Raw genomic sequence first — 22,523 nt, forward strand, 5'->3', positions numbered from 1 at the left:
TTTCATAGCTTCACATTTTTAACCTACATCAAGTAACTTGCTTTCTCAGTGAGGGGAGTGGGACAGGAGGAGAGAAGACAATTTGGAACTAAAGGTTTTGGAAGTAAATGATGGAACTTATTTTGCATATAGCTGGGGCGGGGGAGAATTAAAAATAAAATAAATAAATACTAAGTACAAGACAGAGGACACTTTGGATTTCAAAAAGAACACAAAAATCATAGAAGAATGCTCCAGAATGGTCCAAAAGACAAATCGGAAACTTGAGAGCGAAATTAGAAGAGAATAAATGGCAGAATTTACCTCTGCAGGGCAGCTAGGTGATGCAGTGAATAGAGCACAGGCGCTGGGGTCAGGAGGACCTGAGTTCAAATCCAACCTCAGACATTTAATAATTACCTAGGGCAAGTTATTTAATTCTCTTGCCTTGAAAAAACCACCCCCCCCCCAAAAAAAAATTTATGCCTGCACAAGAAATAATTAGCAAAAAGACAAACTTGAATTCACAGAATTTGATTCAGGCTACACAAAGGAGTGCGTATGTCCCATGGGCTGCATATTTGACACTTCCATCTTACAGTGTTCCATATATTTGTTTTGTCCTTCAATTTCAAAGAAGACCACAACATCAGGAAGGTGATGCCATGACAAGCCCATGAATTGGTTTTGAGTGAGGAGATGCTATCCTAAGTCCCAGACCTCACTTTCTCCTCCAGAGCCATGTGCATCCTGTGGCCAGATATTAATCAGAATGACTGGAGATAGCCCTGGATAGCAATCAGAGTTAGTAAATGTCAAATGTCTGAGGCTGGATTCGAACTGCTGTCCTCCTAACTTGACGGTCAATGCTCTATCCACTGTGCCACCTAGCTCCCCTGCATTACATATAATACATTCTACATAGATACATGACCATTATATTAAGACTCATACTATCAAAAAAAAAATCACAAAGGAAGCTCATAACAGTCATGGGTATAAACTAACTTTTTTTCCATCAGCAAAAATCTGCTCTTCATCCAACTAACCTAACCCACACCCCATTGAGAACAAAAGAAAAGAAAAATTCTTGGTTCAAACATGTACAGTCAAGCAAATTTAAATGTCTGCACTAACTAGGTCAAAAAAAATGTCTCATTCTGCATTAATGTCCTTTACCCCTCTATTGGGAAGCAGATAGTATATAATCACTAGTCCCCAGAGTTTCAAAGTCTTTGAAAGTCCCTCTTTCTTTTACCAGGTTTTTGTCATTGTAGGTTTTGTCACTGAACTGTTCTGCTTGTTTTATTCACTTCTTTACAACAGTTCATACAAGTTTCTCCCAGGCTTTTCTAAAACCATTCTTATTATTTCTTATACAATAATATTATTCCATCATATTTAAATACCAGAACTTATTCACCAATCTCCCCAAAATTTCCATTCTCTGCCACCTTAAATAGAATTATAAATATTTTTCCTAAATCCTCAGTATTTGTATTTGTTTAACTTAGGACTATCTCTCTTACAAAAACCCTCACTCTTACTCTCCTCTTCCCTTTTATTTCCTTGTTGAATGAAATATATTTCTGTACCCAAATGTGTACATTCATTCTTCCCTCATTTGACCAGATCTGATTACATGACAATGAGGTTTAAGTCTCAATTGCTCCTCACACCTAGCCTTGTCCTTGTTCACGCAAGAGGAATATACTCATGCACCCTATAAATTTCTCTAACATTCCTTTCTTTCCTTTTTCTTCCCTTAGTATATCTCTTCCCCCTCTTTCCATTCTTCTCTCAAGATCATCAAAACATAACATAACTGGAGGTTGCTAGGTGGCGCAGTGGATAGAGCACTGGTCCTGGAGTCAGGAGTACCTGAGCTCAAATCCAACCTCAGATACTTAATAATTACCTAGTTGTGTGGCTTTGGGCAAGCCACTTAACCCCATTGCCTTGCAAAAACCTAAAACAACAACAACAACAACAACAACAACAACAAAGTAACTGTCAATGGGAAGGGTGAGAGGTGGGCACATCACTGTGTACATCTCCTGCCTGATCCCCTCCAGTTACCTGCCTAACCTCCATCCTTGCTGGGAAGAAAAGAAGTATTATTCCATCAGAACAGTCTTCTGCTGAAGAGTCGAATCATTCCATTAAATTTCTAGCTCAGTCACATAATTTGAATGAGCATGTCATCACTTCCCTTGCTCCAAGTTCTCTCTCCCTTCCCTGAATTGCCCAAAACACTGAAAGGACTCCCTACCAAAAAAGATCTTAAGAAATGAGAGAATCAAAGAGCATTCCAATATCAAATCCTGACCTTCCTCTACAATGTGACTTTTAATCCTTTGATACTTTAAATGAAGATTCTGAAATTCTCTTTTGAATTTTTCACTTAATGATCCACAATATTTTCTCTTATACCATTCCTAACCAAGGGATGACCCCAAGGTGGAGGAGTTGTAATACTCCTAGCTCCCCACTGAAACTTCCAAATTCCCCCCTACCACAACTCAGTAATTTCTAGTTCATACAATCCACATCTACCATTCAATCAAAATCTTGGTAGCCACTTTCTACAGACCTCCAGGTATATTCTACTTTTCTCAATTAATTCTCAATCTTTTTCTTCTCCTCAATTTGTGACTAAGAAATAGATATTTCATAAACAAACATCCTAATCTCCTAATTCAAATCATCCATTTTCCATAACTTTTCTCCTCTACCCCACCTCTGGCATACAGAAAAGTGGTAATAATTTTGATCTTGCAATCACCATAAAAGCAATACCTCCAATATTCACTGATTTTGAAATTCTCTTATCATGCCATCTTCTCCCCCTCCTTTCAATACCAAATCCTGCTCTTCCTTGATCCCTTTGTTCTCTGCCAAACCATCTTTCCTGAAATAGCCTTGGTGAACCAATGCAACTCCTTATTGTCTCTTCTCTCAAGTCCCTTGTCCACTTATCATACTGCCAATTGTACCCTGTCAAATCTCAGCCTTAGATCACTTCCACCATTTAATGCCATCACTCCTCCACATATGTTGCTAAAGAAAGATGGAGAAAATCACACAACCTGTCCTGGCTGGGTCCACTCCAACTGAGCTTTCCCTGCTATTAGAAAATCTTTTTACATATTCACCATCCCACTCACCAGAACAGTTTTTACAAAAGTTTTCATTACCCTGGAAACCTACTGTGATTTTCCCTATCTCCGCCTTCTCAGGTTATCTCATTTTACTGGCCAAGAGCTACCTCTTCTCCCCTTACCTAACATCACCTAGATCTTATCTCACCTGATGAAATGGTACTTGCCAAGGCCAATAACTGATACAAATATATTCTATCTCCTCCTACATATTGCTTACTCTTATTATCTTCATTCTCTCAATTAATTTCAAAGTCTTTTTATCTACTGGTTGTTTCCCTACATCTATGATCATGCACAGGTCTTCCCCTGATCTCCTTCCATTCCCACTAAAATCCTTTATCACTCCTGCCTTCTGCTCCTTCAGAAAGTCATGCATTCAGTTCCTCTCTTCTCACCTCATTATTCAATTTAATTTGCCTTTCTAAAAGTTACAAATAATCTCCTAAATGCCAAATCAAATGCTCTTTTCTCAGCCCTCATTCTTCTCTCTAAAACTTCTGACACTGTCAATCATTCTCTCTGGGTTTTGGGGATACAGCTCTCTCTTGGTTCTTCTATTTATCTGCTTTTCAAATTTCCTTTTTAGATCCCTATCCAGGTTACCCTCTAACCATAGGGTGTCTTATAGGACTACCCTGGGATTTCTTCTCCCACTCTACTACTTCACTTGATAATCTCAATAACTTTCATGGATTTGGTTATTTTTCATCCCACTGTTGATTTTCTAATCTACCTATCTACCCTAAACATCTCTGCTAAACTCCAATCTCTGAACACCTTTTGGATATCTCAAACTGGATGTCCATCTTAAACTCGACACATCCAAAATGGAACTCATTACACTCTCCCCTAACCACTCCATCATTCCAAATTTCCCTACTTCTGTTGAAGGCGCCAACAATCAGGTGTGCAACCTCAGTGTCATCCTAGAATCCTTAGTCTCTTACTCTCGTCTAATCTATTGCTAGGGCCTATTGATTTCATATCTTTGTAACATCTCTCAAACATATCCCTCCTCTCTTCTGATTTTGTCATCACCCTGGCACAGGTCCTTAATTCCTCATGCTTATAATTACTGCAATAGACTGCTGAGCAGTGTACCTGCCACAACTCAGTTGCCAAAGTGATTTTCCTAAAGTACAGGTTTACTCAATAAACTCCAGTAGCTTCTTATCACTTTCAGGATCAAATATAAAATAATTTCTGGCATTCACAGTCCTCCATAATTCAGATCTCTACTTTTCCCAGGTTGACACTTTAAATACTGTCACATATTCTTTAATCAAGGGACAGATGTCTCTTTTTTCTTTGTACAAGTTGCCTTATCCCAACTCTGCATTTTCACTGGCTATCCACTATACCTGGAACATTGCTCCTTCTTCATCTCTATCTTCTGGATTCCCTGGCTTATTTCAAATTCCAGCTTAAATCTCATCTACTACAGAAAACTTTTTCCATTCTTTCTTAATTCTAGTGTTTAATTTTAGTTCTCCATCGATTATCTCCTATTAATCTTATTTAGTTTGCTTACAGCTATTTACATGTATCTCTTCCATTTTTTGAGCTTCTAAAAGATAAGATATTCTTCTTTTGCTCATCTTTGTATCCCTAGGCTCAGCACAGTACATGGCTACAGACTATTTTTTGCTGACATTCCAAGGTCATGCCTAATTAGAACCCCTCTTATGATCTCTGATAATGATAAGATTCAGGTGGGTCAAATGTATTATCTACCCATATAGGAATGTAAACAATCTATCCTTATTTAGTCCTTTGTGGTTCTTTTTTTCTTTCACCTTTTCATGTTTCTCTTATTCCTATATTTGAACTTCAAATTTCTACACAGTTCTGATCTTTTTTTTAAAATCTAAAAGTCTTTCATTTCATTTCATTAAAAGGTCCATTTTCCTTCTGTAGTATTATACTCTGTTTTGCTAGTTGAGTTACTCTTGGCTGTAAACCTGTATCTTTTGCTTTCAGAGATATCATATTTCAAATTCTCTGCTCCTTTATAGTTGTTAGGTCATTTTTCAGTCAAGTCCAACTCTCTGTGACCCCATTTTTGGTTTTTTCTTGGCAGAAATATTGGAGTGTTTTGTCATTTCCTTCCCCAGATCATTTTACAGAAAACAAAACTGAGGTAAACAAGGTTGTGCCCAGGGTCACACAGCTAATAAATGTCCGAGGCCATATTTGAACTCCTGAAATTGAGTTTTCCTGACTTCAAGCCCTTGCTTACTAACTACCCTTCCTTTATAGTTGTAGCTGCTAAACTCTGCATAATTCTGACTATACCTCCTTTGTATTTGAACTCTTTCTTTCTAGCTACTAGCATTTTTTTTTCTTTGGTCTTAAATTTCTATATTTTGACTATCAGATTCCTAGGAGTTTTCATTTGAGAGGTTCTTTCCGGCAGTGACCAGCAAATTCCATTTACACTTTGCCCTCTCGTTGTAAGAGATCTGGGCAGCTTTCTTTAAAATTTCCTGAATAAGAAGCTTAGGCTTTTTTGTTTTGGACATTAGTCCAGTAATTCTTCATTTTACTCCTTGATTTTATTTTTCTCTTTGATTTGTTTTTCCAGCTCAATTTTATGTCATTTTATATTTTCCTCTATTTTCTCTGTCTTTTCATTTTAATATTTGTCATAACAGTCATTGGCTTCTATTTGGTTCATTTTCATTTTTAAGGAATTTGTTGTTTGGGCAAGTTTTTATAGCTTGTACCCTTTCCAATTCTTTCTTCCAGAGCTCTCATTTCTCTTTCAATTTCTATCAGACTACCTTCTGCCAGGGTGGGGGGTGGGGGGTAGGGAAGCAAGATTGAGGGTAAAATTGTAAAATTCAAAAAGCAATTTTAAAAAAGTGCTCCTAAAATAAAAAACAAAAAACTTCAATAGCTGAAAGAACATATTTATAGCTGAGGCATGCTGATATTAGGGATAATATTACCAAAGTTACTTTATAGTATCAATGTTATGCCAACTATCCAGGGGTTACTTTACAGAACCAGAAAAAAATAACAACAAAATTGTTCTGGAGGAACAAAAAATCCAGACTATCAAGAGAAATAATTTTCTTTAAAAGGTAGAAAAGGGAAAAGTTCTTCCAGACCTCACAAAATTATAAAGCTGCAATCATCAAAACCATTTGGTAGATCAACAGAACAGACTAAACAATCAGAATTAATGGAGCTCAGTAATCCATTGTTTAGTAAACCTGAAAACAAACTATTTAGGAAATAACCTCTCAAAAAAGACTTATGGAAAACTAGAAAACATTTTGACAAAAATTAGTCAAAGACCAACATCTCAAACATTAAATATAATTTCAAAAAAGGACATATGATCTGGATATTTACAATCATACACAAAAAAAATTAGAAGAGAAGCAAATCACCTATCTTTTACAACTATGGATAGGTGACAGACTGCTAACTAAACAAGAAATAAAACAAAGATAAAATGGATAGCTTTCATAACATATAACTTAAAAGCTTCCACACAAAATTGATGTATCAAGGATAATGAAACAGATAAAGGAATAAAAATGTTTATCAAATTTTTTTCAAATGGATATGATATATAAACTATATAAACAATAAATATGAGCTCAAAAGTCATTCTCCAAGATAAGTGGCCAAAGGATAGTAACAAACAGTTCTTAAAGAATTTTAAACTATTAAAAACCATATGAATGAATGAATGCTCAAATACAATAAAAAAAGATACATATTAAAACATTCAGGTTTTGCTTCACAATCTACAAACTGCCAAAGATGATATAAAAAAACAAACTGGAAATAGTCAATACTTGTCATAACATAGAGACTAAATGTGCATTGTTAGTGGAGTTCCAAATCTATACAATCTTTTGGAAAGTAACATGGAATCAAGCAAATAAAGTGATTAAAATGTCCGTGCCTTTTCACCCAGACATTCCATTAGATCTTTACCCCAAGAAGATCATAGATAAGGAAAAAAGCTCCCTATATATATAGCAAAATATTTACATAGAAATTGTACTGCATGAAATAATACAATACAGTAATACAAAGAAACAAGAAAAAGTTTATATGAGAACTGATAAAGACCAAGAAACTACATATACAATGATTACAACAATATTAAATGGGGGAAAAAAGCACAAAACCATCAAAAGTGAACACTCCAAAATTATAAAGAACAGATATGGCTCCAAACAATGTGAAAGGACTCCCCATCCTCTCTCCTTTGCAGAAGTTTACAAGAATGGGTTCATTGGAAAGATTTTCAGACTTTTCCAATGCTTTGCTCAGTTTTGATAAGGGAGAGGATAGAAAATTATCTTCTTTTCCCCCCCATTTTTAATTTTTTTTCTGATTATATTTAAAGATAATTTTCAACTTTATTTTTTAAGATTGAGTTACACATTTTCTTCCTCTCTCCCTCTTCCCTAAGACAAATAATCTAATATAGGTTATACATGTACAATCATATTAAACATATTTCCATATTAGTCATATTGTAAAAGAAGAATTAGAACAAAATAGAACCATGAAAAAGAAAAAAAATTTAAAAAAAAATGAAAATCGTGTGTTTCAATCTGCATTCAGACCACATAGTTCTTTTTCTGGATATGGATAGCATTTTCCAGCTCAAGCCTTGTGGAGATGTCTTAGATCACTATACTGCTGAGAAGAGTTGATCACACAATGTTGATATTATTGTGAACAATGTTCTCCTGGTTCTTCATTCAGCATCAGTTCATGTAAGTCTTTCCAGGTTTTTCTGGAACTCATTTTTCTGGCTCATTATTTCTTATAGTAAAATAATATCCCATTACATTCATATACCACAATTTGTTCAGTCATTCTCCAATTAATGGGCATCCCCTTAGTTTCCAATTCTTTGCCACCCCAAAGAGTTGTTATAAACATTTTTCACAAGTGGTTCTTTTCTTCATTTTTATAGTCTCTTTGAAATATAGACCTAGTAGTGGTATTAAAACAGGTGAATTCAAAGGGTAAGCACAGTTTTAAAGACCTACTGACATAGTTTCAAATTGCTTTCCAGAATGGTTAGATCAATTTACAGCTTGAGTCATGTTCCAGTTTTCTGACATCCCCCCTCCAACATTTTTCATTTGCCTTCTCTGTCATAATATGACAGAAAAGATATTGATACCCAATATCAATTAGGTACCTGAGATTTGTTTTAATCTGCACTTCTCTAATCAATAGTGATTTAAGAGTATTTTTCATATGACTAATTTCTTTATCTGAAAACTGCCAGTTCATATCCTTTAACCATTTATGACCTGGCAAATAAGTTTATTTCCAATATCATACCACTAAATAAGCATTTAAAATGAAGTCATACTACTCCAACCACTATCTCAATTAGATTATAAATTCCTTAAAGATAAAGATAAATACCTTAAAGATAGTGTTAGATCTCGAATGAGAACAAGACAAACACAGTAGGTACCTAAAAAAAAAATTTGCCAAATTATTTACTTTTATTGACTAAGTCTCAACAATAACTATTTTTCGGGGGGGGGAGAAAAGAATGGGCTTCCTTTTACTTTCTGGACAGACATTAGTTATATAACTAATAAAAGAAATATATAAATCTCACGTCCCTTATTTAAAAAAAAAGGTTGTGGTCCCTCCAAAGATGAACTTTTTCAGATCTAATTTAGAACTATTTTAAAGTTACCTATGTTCTGCTCTAAGTTTTATACCTAAGTCTTACTAGAATTCCTTTCTTCCATCACCCTTACCTTTCCAGTCAGGTTTGCTGGCCCTGTATTACTTCATCCTGACTCAATAAATTTGATAAGAACCCAGTGTCTATTAGCTACATGGAGCAGAAAGACTCATCTTGAGTTGAAATCTGGTCTCAGATATCTACTATCTTAATCCTGTTTGCCTAAGATCCTCATCTGTAAAATAAATTTGAGAAGGAATGGCAAACCACTCCAGTATCTTAGCCAAGAAAACCCCAAATGGGGTAACCAAAGGTGAAACAAGACACTCAATAGGAAGTGCTTATTACATGCAAGAGTTTTTTTTTTTTTATAACACTTGCATTCACAAGTAAACATGGTCTACTGGGAAGAGAGAGGTAACAACTTGGAGGAGGAAGAGAACATTAACAGATTTCTCCTAGGAAGTTGACCCTGAACAGAGAGAGCACACTGGTACCACTGTCACTGTGGTGACTTGAAGAAGTCACTTTAACACTGGATAGATAGCAAGAAGTCCTGAGAAGGAGCAGAACAACTACTGACTATAGTGGTTGGTAAGTAGGTACTAGGGCATAGGACTTGACTCCTGTAAGGCAACCTGGAAAACTAAATGGGTGAGAACTAAGGATCATCTCTGAAAAAAACAAAAACAATCACCACAAGTTTCTCACAAGCAATACAAATTTCTTGACAAAACTGCCAAGGAAAAGGGGAATAACCTCCTAATTCAAACTCACAGTAAAACTAACTTTTACAAGATTTTTTTTACAACTTTTTTTTCCTAAACATAGATCCTTACAAGGTAACTACCCAGAATACAAGATTAAACTACAAAGCACAAAACTAATAAATTTTCAATATATAAATGAGATTAAGAAGAAACAGGGCAGGTGGTAGAAAAAGTCAGAGAGGAGAATGTCATGAAACTTCAAGGATGATTAACACTGTCCAATGCTGCAGAAAGTTCGAGAAAGATAAGAACAGAGAATAGGTCACTGTATTTACATATTAGAAATCAATGATAATGCTGGATGTAAATTATTGTCACAAAATAGTTGATATATAATTTGAGGATAGGGTAATCTACGATGAAACTGCCATGTCTCAGCTCCAGCTCCATTTATTTTTCTTTCAATGGCCTGTCCCCTAATCCCAAGGGCCATAATAGGAACTATTGACAACTTCTATTGTGCCTCTTGACAACATTACTGTCCCCAATCTCAAATGATCCCCAATCTCTTCAGGACAGTAAATTAAGATAAGAATTCATACATTTACTTATATGAACATGTATCTTAAAGAACTATAAGAAGGTAAAATGATAACAGACGTTTTGTCAGAAATCTGGTTTCACACAGGAGTTCTAACATCTGCATAAAGATAACTTTACTTCAACTTTCTAGGCCCATTTCTTTATTTGTAAAATGAGGGGAAGTACCTGATAATTTCAAAAGAAATGTGGAAGATATTCACTGGAAGTAAACAGCAGGGGCAGCACTTAAAGGAGGTATTTTTTCAGGGCACCTTGATTTCTTTCATCAGGGTAATAACTATCAGTTCATTCATGCCCCTAGGGAAACAAGTTTTATTGTCAACCTCTATCCACTGATCTCCATTGTTCACAGAGAAATAAAGCAGATGCCATCTTCAGTTTATTTACATGGAAATTTGCTAGACACTTTTAAATGGAAAAAAAAAAAAGAAATAGTCTCCGATTTCAGGAAACTTATATAACACTAGAATACTAGATACTAGACTAAGTTAAAAAATCAGGTAAGTAATTAGAAAATAAATGAGTAGGGAGGGGGCATGGTGGGAAGGGGAGTGAATCTACTAGCCCTCAGTGATATCTCAGATAGCTTCAGGAGATATGGCACTACAACAGAGCTTGAAGAATGATCAGAATTCTGAAGGGCAGAGTTGAAAAAGGATTTAAGTGCCAGGAACATGGGATAATCTGTACAAAAGGAAAGAGGTGGGAAATAAAATGCTAAATTAAGAAAATAATAGAATAAAGGAAGTAGTTATTTTACTTATTTATTATTTTAGTAAGGCTGGAAATATTAATGCAGATGGTGTAGGGCCTCAAATACCAGATTGAGAAGTCTGTATTTTACCCTAAAGGAGATAGGGAACTTCTGAAAATACTTAAGCAGATTACCACTGTCATATTACTACTTTAGGAACATTAACTTTGGTAGCTATATGGAAGATGGATTGCAGTCTTTCTGAATAATAGCTATCTACAGAATTGTAGAGACAGAATTGATAAACTCTAAGGGCAAACTGAAGTAAGATTTTCTCATTTCATTTTTCTTGTCTTTTTTTAATCTGGCTATTATAGAAATATTTTACATGACTTCATATGTTTAACTAATAACGTAGTTCTTGCCTTTTCAGTGGGTGGGGAAGGTGGTAGGAAGAAGGAATTTTGACTCAATTTTTTTTAAAAAGTTAAAATAAAAAATAAAATTTAAAAATAAAGTGAACAGTTAACAAATATATGGCTTTAGTCTCCAAAGTACTTGTATATATTATTTCATCTATTCCTCATAATAACTTTGTAAAGTAGGTGCTATTATCATCCCCATTTTACAGATGAGGAAGCTGAGATTTAGAGAAGTAAAGTGACTTACCCAGGGTCCATAGATAGTAGAAAGGATTACATTTGAACTCAAGCCCTCTAACTCCACATCTAATGCTCACTCCAATAGATTGATTCTATATATCTCAATGATCTCTCCATTCATATTATAATTCTTCTATACTTATGAGCCTGTAGTCTATAATTCCCTAGCTGTGTGACCTTGGGCAAATCACTTGTATCTTCATTGCCTTGTAAAAATAAAAAAAAACCAACCCTCTAGTCTACTGCTCCTATTCACAAGGCTTTTTTTTGCCCATCATGCTACAAGGGTCTTTCTAGAACTCATTATTGTGTAGATGCTAATGATTTGGGGGGGGGAGGTGAAAGTGGAGGAGAAAAAGTTTAACAATTGACCAAACATGGAAGAAATCATGAATGAGTCAAGAATGACTCAAGCTGAGAAGTCTCAAGATAGTCAACTAAAAGCTATTAAATACTTACTTAATAAGTGTTAGACCTTGCAAAGGGAATTAAACACTTACTTAATAAGTGTTAGACCTTGCAAAGGGATGGGGAAATCAAAGAAAGGCAAAGAAACGAACAAAAAAACCAACAACCCAACTCTGTAGTTCTCAAAGTCACAATCTAATAAAGGAGATAACATGCAAACAACTATCTGCAAGATTAAAAGTCTCACAGGGAAGGCACCAAAACAAAGATGGAAGACTGAGAAAGGCTTCTTTAGATGATGGGGCTTTAATTGCAACTGAAAGGGAAACTAAAGAAGTCAGGAGGCAGAGAAAAGGTGAATAAGGAATTTTTTTTGTAAACAGACAGGAATTTGGGAATGGGAGATGGAAAAAATATTATTTCAAAGTTCTGTTTTAGCTATGATGTTTGACAAACAGAAAACTCGTATGGACATGGTCAAATAGACTCATGATGTAAGAATATAATTCAAGAGGAAAAAGAGCTAGTTGCTTAAAAATAATTGGATCAATGGGAACTGATAAAATCATGGAAAGAGAAAGTATAAAGTCAGAACAAGGCATAAATAGACACACAGATAAAAGATGTCTTTATGATAAAGCAAAGGACACTGAGAAAGAATGACCAGCAGGCAGGCAAAAAGCAGAAGTGAATTACATTATAGATAGCAAGGATGAAGAGAGTATCAAAACAGCATCAAAAGATCAGAAAAGATGAGGACTCAAATGAACACTTCATTTGTGATCATCAGAAACTTTAGAGTAGTTTCATAATGGAGTCAGAAGGTCCATTTAAAAAGTTGAAAAAGCAGTTTACTGCTTTACCTAGGAGTTTGGCTATGAAAGAAGATGTATGCTATGATAATTTTGATAGCAGAGTACAAAGATGGTTTTAGAATGAAGATTTAGGCCGGTATAACTCTCTTAAGTGCTTTCCTTTGTAATTCTATGTATTTTACTTTATGCATTTTAAAATATTCTGAGGCACCTAGAGGGATCTCCAAGATTGCCAAAGGGGTTCAAGATACATGGAAAAAAAAAAGTAACATTATCACCAAGGATAAGAAAAAGTAAAATGTGGGAATTCCAAAAGAAAAAATGTCCAAAAGTTACTATGGAGAATGGTAATAAGTAGTCAAAAAGCAATTAAAGAATTTATATTATCATTGTTTCCTCCATTTGACCACCAGGGGACAAGAATAGAAAGGGATAGGAGTTACTCTGTGCTAAAGGTGAAAAAAAGAAAAAGGAGATCAAAAATCATTACTTACTACTGGGTTTAAGCAAGAGTTAAGGAGGGAAATGAAATTTACAATGTTGACTATGAGAAACAAGGTACCAAAAATAAACATTTAAGGAAGAAGTAGGGGTTATATGTGTGATGAGAGTTCACAAGAAAGAAATCAACCAAATGTGAGGAAGAAAACATTATCACTTCCATCCAAGGTTCCAATGTCCTGACCTCAAACTAATACACACAAATCACATTCCACACTTCATGCAGCCCCACAAAACTTTGAAATACAACTGAACCAGATTAAAATGTGATTGGGAGGGGCGGCTAGATGGCGCAGTGGATAGAGCACCGGCCCTGGAGTCGGGAGTACCTGGGTTCAAATCCAGTCTCAGGCATTTAATAATTACCTAGCTGTGTGGCCTTGGGCAAGCCATTTAACCCCATCTGCCTTGCAAAAATCAAAAAAAAAAAATGCAATTGGGAAGTAATAAATAAAAATACAACTAAGATAATGTTAATATGTGGTTTTCTGAGACAATATGCTTCCCCTGAGATCCTTAGGTATATGGCCCATGTTTCTACTTGAATTAGATACCACTAGCCTAAAGTCTCCTTTCTTCCTTAGATGAGCTAGAGGCTATGACTTCCTCAAGAAGTGAAATGTTTCTGTCATCAGTTACCAGTATAACTAATCCAAAATTTGATGCTTCCTCAATGCAAATAAAATTATTAAAAAAACAGAAAACTTAAGGGTAGAGAAGAAAAAAAAACTCCGCAGCAAGTTTGCCTGATAAAAATCTCATTGCTAAGATATATAGAGAAATGAATCAAATATATGAGGGGGGGGAAAAGAGCCATTTCCTAACTGACAAATGGCCAATGAGGATAGACAATTGGGGGATGGAGTCAAGATGGCAGTGAAAGCAAGAACTCCAGCCAAGTTCTCCCCCAAATCACCTAAATACCTTTGAATGAGTCTACCCAAATTCTAGTGGCAGAATCCACAAAAAGACTGAATGAAACAATTTTCCAGTTGAAGACAACTTGGAAGATCCATGGAAAGGATGTATTATACCAGGGTTAGAAAGGCCTGCAGCAAAATCATAGCAAGTCAGTTGCAGCCATCCAGAAACTGACCTCCAGGTGTCTGGGTCCACGGAAGCTCTGGCAGCTTCCAGACCTCTCAGCTCAGGGACTGCCAAGGGCAACTGTGAAGATTAACAGGAAAACTCTATCGTACCAGAGTGAGAGGGCAGCTTAGTCCAGCACAGGTCTCAGTGTAGACTCCCCAGAGGACCAGGGGCAGGCTTGGGAGCCACCAGGCAACTGCTTCCAGAGTGCTCAGCCCATAGACTGTAAGGGGGCTAGGGGAGACTGCAGAGGTCTCTTTGCTATCCCTGAAGCAGGACTCTGATGCTTCACCCATACTCAGATCCAAGTCTCAGTCTGAGGTCCATGCACAAGAAAAAGAACAGAAGCAGAATAACACTCACTGCCTGCAGCAGAGCAGGGACCCTTCTCACAGTTCCAGGGCAGAGGGGAGTGCTTGTGGTCATCTACAGACCAAAGCACAGGCCACTACAGCAGTCATAACCTCTTATAAAACCTTGGCAGAATTGAGAACTTGAAGGTCCCTGGGGGAGTGTCCCTGAAAACAGCTCTAAAAACTTCAAAAGTTTGGGAAAATATGTCTTCCACCTTAACAAAGAGTTAAAATCAAATCATAGGCTGGGGAAATGAGTCAACAACAGAAGAAAAAAATATGACCATAGACAATTACTTTGGTCCTAAGGAGGACCAAAATATACCCAGAAGATAACAAAATCATCCAAAGTCTCCAAGAAAAATATGAATTGATCTCAGGTTATAAAAGAGCTCAAAAAAGAGTTTGAAAATCAAGTAAGGGAGGTAGAGGAAAAATTGGAAGAGAAATGAGAGCAATGCTGGAAAATCATGAAAACTAAGTCAATAGCTTTGTGAAGGAGATAAAAAAAATATTGAAGAGAATAACATCTCAATAACCAGATTGGATCAAATGGATAAAAGCAGTCCAAAAAAAAGCCAACAAGGAGAAGAATATCTTAAAAAACAGAACTGACCAGATGGAAAAGGACATACAAAAGTTTTTCTGAAGAAAATAATTGCTTAAAATGTAGAATGGAGCTAAGGTAAACTGATGATTTTCTGAGAAATAAAAAAAAAAATGAAACCAAAAGAATGAAACACTACAAGAAAATGTTTTCACATATCTGAATGGAAAAACAACTGACCTGGAAAACATCCAGGAGAAATAACTTTTAAATTATTGGAATACCTGAAAGTCATGACCAAAAAAGAGCATAAATCTCATTTTTCATATTTTCCAGGGAAAGACTTGCATGAATTGATGCCGAATGAGATGCACAGAACCAGAAGGACATTATACACCTTAACACCAACATGAGATGATGATCAACCTTGATGGACTTGCTCATTCCATCAGTGCAATAATTAGAGACAATGTAAGGGGTCTGTGATGGAGAATACCATCTGTATCTGGATATGGAACTGTAGAGTTTATTATCTTCAATTTTTTAAAGTACTCTTATGTATTACATAGCTTTGCTATCTCTAATGTTTTCTTTCTTCCTTTTGGATCTGATTCTTCTCTCACAACAAGTTCAATTTTGGTCTATGCTTATCATGGATACAAATGTAAAGCCTATGTCAGATTGCCTTCTGCTGGGGGGGGGAGGGGATGAGGGGAGAAAAAAAGTTGTAAAACTTAAAAACTTTGAAAAAAAGATTGGCAGAAACTATCATTATAACTGGAAAACAAAATATTTATATAATAATAAAAAAATAAATTCTCCAGGAAAACTGCCCTGATATCCTAGAAAGAGGGTAAAATAGAAATTGAAAGAATCCACTGATAACCTCCTGAAAGGGATCCAAAATAAAAAATTGACAAATATTGTCAAATTTCAGCACTCCCAAGGCAAAGAAAAAATATTACAAGCAGCCAGAAAAAAAAAATAATTCAAATATCATGGAGCTACAGTCAGGATAATAAAAGATTTAACAGCTTTTACATTAAGGGGGTCATAGGACTTGAAATATGATATTCTGGAAGATAAAAGAGCTTAATTTACAACTGAGAATCAACTCCCCAGCAAAACTAAACATCCTCTTTCAGGGAAAAAGATGGACACTCAATGAAATGACTTTCAATTTTCTGGATGAAACAACCAGAGCTTATCAGAAGTCTGATCTTCAAGTACAGGACTCAGGTAAAACATAGAGAGCTGGATGGGAAGAGCAAATCAATTAATGATGCTGAACTGTGTGTATTCCTGCATGGGAAGAAGAGACTAATAACTCTCATGAACCTTCTCATTTATTAGAGCAGTTAGAAAAAGAGCTTAGAGACAAGGCACAGGAAGGAGTTGAATCTGAAGGTATATTTAAAAAGATAAGAGTTAATGGGCAAGAAAGGAATGTACTGGGAAAAAGGGAAAGGAGCTATAGAATGGGATAAGTTATTTCACATAAAAGAGCCAAGAAAACGATCTTGCAGTGGAATGGAAGAAAAGGAAGATGAGAGAATGGGAATGAGCCTTACTCTCATGAGAAGCAGCTCAGAGAGAGGGAATAACAAACACAACTGGATATAGAAATCTATCTTACCGTAGAGGAAAACAGGAAAAGAAAATATGGGAGAAAGGGAACAGGGGGAGGGGAGGGTGTAGGTGATAGAAGAGAGGGAAGATCATGGGAGAGGATAGTCAGATGCAACACACTTTTGAGGAGGGAAAAGATGAAAGGAGAGAGGGAATAGAATTAATAGTGGTAGAGATAAATATATCTGGCATTTGCAACTGTAGGGAAAAAATATTTAAGTAATTTCACTGATGAACTTATAATAAAGACAGAACTGATGGTGTCTGAACACAGACTGAAGCATACTTTTTTCTCACTTTTTCTTTTTTTTAATTTTAGTAATTTTTGGCATGAGGAATTAGGATTAAGGGAAAGAGATAAATAAGGGATAATTTCGGTAAAGTGTTCATCAGATCCTGAAGGGGGTTTTTTTTGTTTTGTTTTGTTTTTCCCCTCTGGTTGGGTATCTAAAATGGTTATCCTAAACTTTCTGGACTTTCAAGAGGAGCTGCTTCCATCAAGGTTGTTCATCTCACAATGTTGTTGCTGACGTGTACATTGTTCTCTTAGTTCTGCTCCCTACACTCAGCATGGGATCCTGTAAGTCATTCCATGCTTCTCTAGAGTCCCAACTATTTATGGTTTCTTATAGAACAATGGTATTCCATAGTATCCATGTACAAAAACTTGTTTAGCCATTCCCCAAATGATGAGCAACCCCTCAATTTCCAATTCTTCGCCAGTAAAAAAGAGTTACAATGTAGTAAAAAAGAGTTGCAATGAATATTTTGGAACATGTAGGACTTTTCCCACTTTTTTTATAATTTCTTCTCAATATAGACCTAGAATTGGAATTGCTGAGTCAAAGAGTATAAACAGTTTTATTACTCTTTGAGCATAGTTCCATATTGCTCTCCTGAAATGACTGGATCTGTTCATAAATTCCCCAGCAATGCCTCAATGTCCCAACGTCCACAACCTCTCCAACATTGATCCTCTTCCCTTTTTCTCATCCTGGCTAATCTAATAAGTGTGAGGTGGTACCTCCTTGTTGTTTTAATTTGCATTTCTCTAACCAATAGTGATTTGGAGCATTTTTTCATATGATTTTATATAGCTTTAATTTCCAAATTTGAGAACTGTCTGTTCATATCCTTTGACCATTATCAATTGGGGAATGACTTGTGATCTTATAAATTTGATGCAATTCTCTATATATTTTCCAATTTTATCTGAGTGAACTCCTGGTTGTGAAGATTGTTTCCCAGCTTTCTGCTTTCCTTCTAATTTTGGCAGCATTGATTTTATTAGTGCAAAATCTTTTTAATTTAATACAGTCAAAATCATTCATTTTGCAGTTTATAATGTTCTCTAATTCTTGTTTGGTCATAAATTTATCCCTTTTCCATAGACCTTATTTTGGTATAGGGTTCACTTTATTTTTCTTGAGGTTTCTCTTTTTTTAGCAGTGGTGGGGGTGGGGTGTTTATGTTTACTATGTTTTTCATACCTACAAATTTCTAACCTATAACAAGGTTATACAAAGGGGAGTGGGATGGGAGGAAGGGAAAGAATTTTGAATTTAAGATTTAGGAAGTAAATGCTGAAACTTATGCATATAGCTAGGAGGAAAATTTTAAAAATAAATAGAAAACTAACAGTTTTCAGAGGAAAAAATCAAAGAAATCAATAGCTATACAAAAAATGCTTTCAATCATTAATTATTAAGAGAAATACAAATTTTTGAGTAGTTTAGAAATTCAATTTTTCTTTTTTTAGGTTTTTTTTTTTTGCAAGGCAAACGGGGTTAAGTGGCTTGCCCAAGGCCACACAGCTAGGTAATTATTAAGTGTCTGACACCAGATTTGAACCCAGGTACTCCTGACTCCAGGGCCGGTGCTTTATCCACTACACCACCTAGCCGCCCGAAATTCAATTTTTCTATTCAAATCAAAACTTAGTGAAGAAACACAGCTGTGAACATAAGAACAAACTTGCCAGCACATTCTGTTTTAGACACCCTCCACCTCTCCCCAAAATGTAGGCAGACGGAAGAATTAAAAGGGCAGCCAACCTTTGATGCCCCAACCAGGAGCTCTACAAATTACCCACCCTGATTCTCAAGAGACTTCAAGACCTGCTTATATCCTATCCTTCAGAGCACACCTACTACTAAAGTCACTAAATAAGCATACCAGTGTCAATTCATAGCTTTCTGGAGAACAATTTCGAACTATGCCCAAAGGGCAATAAAAATGTACATACCTTTCAATCCAGCAATATCACTACTGGGTCTATACCCTTAAGAAATTATGAAAAAGGTTTTGTAAAAACATCACCTATACAAAAATATTCATAGCAGCTCTGTTTGTGGTGGCAAAGAATTGGAAATCAAGAGGATGTCCATCATTTTGGGGAATGGCTGAACAAATTGTGGTATATGTACATTACGGAATAGTATTGTTCTGTTAGAAACTATGAAAGATGGGATTTCAGAGAAGCCTGGAAAGACTTGCATGAACTGAAGCAGAGAGATGAGCAGAACCAGAATATTGTACACCCTAACAGCAACATGGGAGTGATGATCAACCTTAAAGGACTTGCTCATTCAAATCATCAGTGCAATAATCAGGGGCAATTTTAGGGTTATCTGTTATGGAGAATACCATCTGTATCCAGAGAAAAAACTGTGGAGGTTAAACAAAGACCAAAGCTTATCATCTTGATTTTTTTTTAGAAAGTTGTCTTATGTACTACATAATTTTGCTATTTGTAGTAATATTTTTATTTCTTCCTCAAGGATGTTTTTTTCTCTCAACACATCCAAATCTGATCAATGCATAACATAGAAATAATGCAAAGATTATCAGATCACCTTGGGGGGGCGGGGGCAGAAGGGGAAGAGAGGGTGGGAAAAAATTGTAAAATTCAAAACCTTCTAAAAAAAGATAAGGTAGAAATTTGCATCATAGTGTTGTCTTTTCATAGCCTAGTCAGCAATTCTGATCCAACATCTTCCAAAGGGAAAGTAACTCATAAAAATTATTGCCAAAAAAAGTCTACTTAAGACATGCAAAAAGAAAAAGGCCTAAGCATTTTAAAGGAGGGTGTTGAAAGAGAGAGAATGTATACATTAGCATAATCATTCTCCAAAAGTACATCATCAAAGAAGTGGGAGACCAAACTGGCTAGGGGAAGAAAGTACTAATTTGGGACCAGTAAAAATATATCGTAGGTGACATTTTAAATATCATCTGTAAAGATTACCTTGGTTCATTGCTTTTGGAACTGACTGGAAATCTAAACCAGAGAATTCCTCAATTTTGAGAAGGTATGGTCTTGCAGGGATATCACATCATCACCTCCATCCCTCCTGAGCAGACTACCCCTCCCTGCAAGCTTGAGCTCCCAAGCATTAACCACTCCATCTACAGAACTCAACAAGAGATGCTTCTGACATACTCTCAGTTGGGCAATAAGCAATCCCAAGGCTCCCCGTTAACCCAATGGAGTTGTACCCTTTCTACCACAAAGACAAGAAGAATGAGAACTCTCTCCTGATCCTCAATACACTTAAGCAGACAGAACTTACCGTCCTTCCCAGCTTCACGCCAAGAAAATGATTCTAAGAGAAAAAAAAATAAAACTTCCTTAAGAAAATCCTCCCCCCCAAAAAAATAAGAAGGGGCGGCTAGGTGGTGTAGTGGATAGAGCACCGGCCCTGGAGTCAGGAGTCCCTGAGTTCAAATCCGGCCTCAGACAATAATTACCTAGCTGTGTGTCCTTGGGCAAGCCACTTAACCCCATTTGCCTTGCAGAAATCCTAAAAAAAAAGAAAAAAAAGAAAATTTCCCCCCAACAAATTCCTACAGCAACTGCTCCCACCACTAAAACTAAAGGACCTAATTCCCTAGATGCATTTGCCCTAACAAAGTGCTCCCCCCAAAGGCCAGGACTCTGCAAAGAAGTATTGTGTTCAGGCTGTCCTCATGGCAGGTCCCATTCTGCTCTCTAACTAGGTCTCCCCACACCTCCCTGGCATCGCCCGGGCTTTGTAAGGACACTGAGATCACTACAAAGCAGCCTACATACACGTTTCTGAAAGAAACCGCACTCTCCGAAGCGCCCTCCCTCCCCGTGCCATGCCTGCCACTTTCTTACCTTTCCTACCTTTCGCTCCGAACTTTGGCAGGTATCAAATACTCCCCTCCCCGCTCCCCCCCCCCAAATATTCATAAACTGTGAGATGGACGAGCTCATTCGAAAGCCAAGACGCAAATGAGCGGGCAACCCCGGGGCTTCGCTCCGGGCACGCCAGCGTTCTCAACAGCCAGGCCGAATGTCCGCCTCCGGGGGGTGGGGAGCCCGGGGCCGGCGGCCGGCCAGGGGCCGGCGGGATGCGGGGGAAGCGGCCGAGATGGGCGCGTACGGGGCTCGGCCCCGGCACGGGGGCCGGATGGGGCGGCAGCGGCCCGGGCCCGCGGCCGCGGGGGAGGCAGCGCCGGGCGCTGGCCCAGGAGGCTCGGCCGGGCCGGGCCACACGGGAGAAGGGGCGAATGGAACCCCAGCCGGGCGGGCGGCCGCGGGTGGGGGCGGGGAGGGGGAGCGCACCCCGGGGCCGAGACAAATGGAGCGCGGGGAAGGCCCAAGGCGGGCCGGGGCTGGCCGGGAGGGAGGACGCGGCGGGTCCGGGCCGCCTCGGGCCGGGCTGGAGGCCGCGGGGCGGCGGCGGCGAGGAGGGGGCTCACCTCCGACCCTGTACATGTTGGCAGCCATGTCGGGCTCCGGCTCCGGGGACGCGGCGCGGCACTGGGGGCTCAGAGGCCTGGCCTGGCCTGGCCTGGCCCGGGCCCGGCGCGCAGGGTTCGCAGGGTGGCGCGGAGGCTCCTCCAGGTGGGGGAAATGTGCTGGACAATGGAGGATCGATCGGCTGTGGTGGGGGCGGGGGCGGACGCTTTAAAGGGGCCGCGCTCCGTCCACCGCCGCCGCCGCCGCCGCCGCCTGAAACTGGGGGGAGGGGGAGGCCCTAGAGACCCACGGGACTGGGCTGCCCGGCTCCAGGCAGCTCCTCACTCTGCGGCTAGTCCGCCCCCCGCACCCGGGTGCCCCTTCCTCCTCCCTCACTCTTCTTCCTGCCCCTCCCTCCTCGCCTCCCCTACCCTCTTCCCGGCCTCCTCTGTCCTCTCTCTCCCCTCTGTGTCTCTCTCTTTCTCTCTCTTTCTCCGTCTTCTCTGTCTCTCTCTCTCTCTCTCTCCTCTGTGTCTCTGTTTCTCTGTCTTCTCTGTTTCTCTCTCTCTCCTCTGTCTCTGTCTCTCTGTTTCTCCCTCTCTCTGTCTCTCTGTTTCTGTCTTCTGTTTGTCTGTCTCTCCTGTCTTTCTGTCTGTCTCTCTGTTTTTCTCTCTCTCTCTCTGTTCTCTGTCTCTCCTCTGTGTCTCTGTTTCTCTGTCTCTCCTCTGTCTCTGTCTCTCTGTTTCTCCCTCTCTCTGTTTCTCTGTCTTCTGTTTCCCTGTCTATCTATCTCTCCTCTGTCTTTCTGTCTCTCTGTTTTTCTCTCTCTCTCTCTCTCTTCTCTGTCTCTCTTTCCTCTGTGTCTCTGTTTCTCTGTCTTCTCTGTTTCTGTCTCTCCTCTGTCTTTCTATCTGTCTCTGTTTCTCCCTCTCTCTCTGTCTCCCTGTCTCTCTCTCTCCTCTGTGTCTCTCT

The 22,523-nt window shown here is 38.2% G+C and overlaps 1 protein-coding gene across 8 annotated transcripts in view; it reads right to left on the reverse strand.

Moving 5' to 3' along the window:
• MTA1 (metastasis associated 1) overlaps positions 1-21,846 on the reverse strand; it is a 225,085-nt gene extending 203,239 nt beyond the window's left edge. For 6 of the 8 annotated variants that reach the window (XM_074213313.1, XM_074213312.1, XM_074213311.1 and 3 more), the window contains exon 1: positions 20,594-20,645. In XM_074213313.1, coding sequence (XP_074069414.1) covers positions 20,594-20,630 — 37 coding nt within the window. In that variant the 5' untranslated portion in view covers positions 20,631-20,645. Of the gene's footprint in view, positions 1-20,593; positions 20,647-21,571 lie in introns of those variants that run through there. The other 2 variants (XM_074213317.1, XM_074213310.1) reach the window with 2 other exon arrangements.
• Positions 21,847-22,523: the final 677 nt, after the last annotated feature.

This window comes from Macrotis lagotis, chromosome 1, assembly GCF_037893015.1.
Source record: "Macrotis lagotis isolate mMagLag1 chromosome 1, bilby.v1.9.chrom.fasta, whole genome shotgun sequence".
In the NCBI taxonomy this organism is placed as follows: Eukaryota; Metazoa; Chordata; class Mammalia; order Peramelemorphia; family Peramelidae; genus Macrotis; species Macrotis lagotis.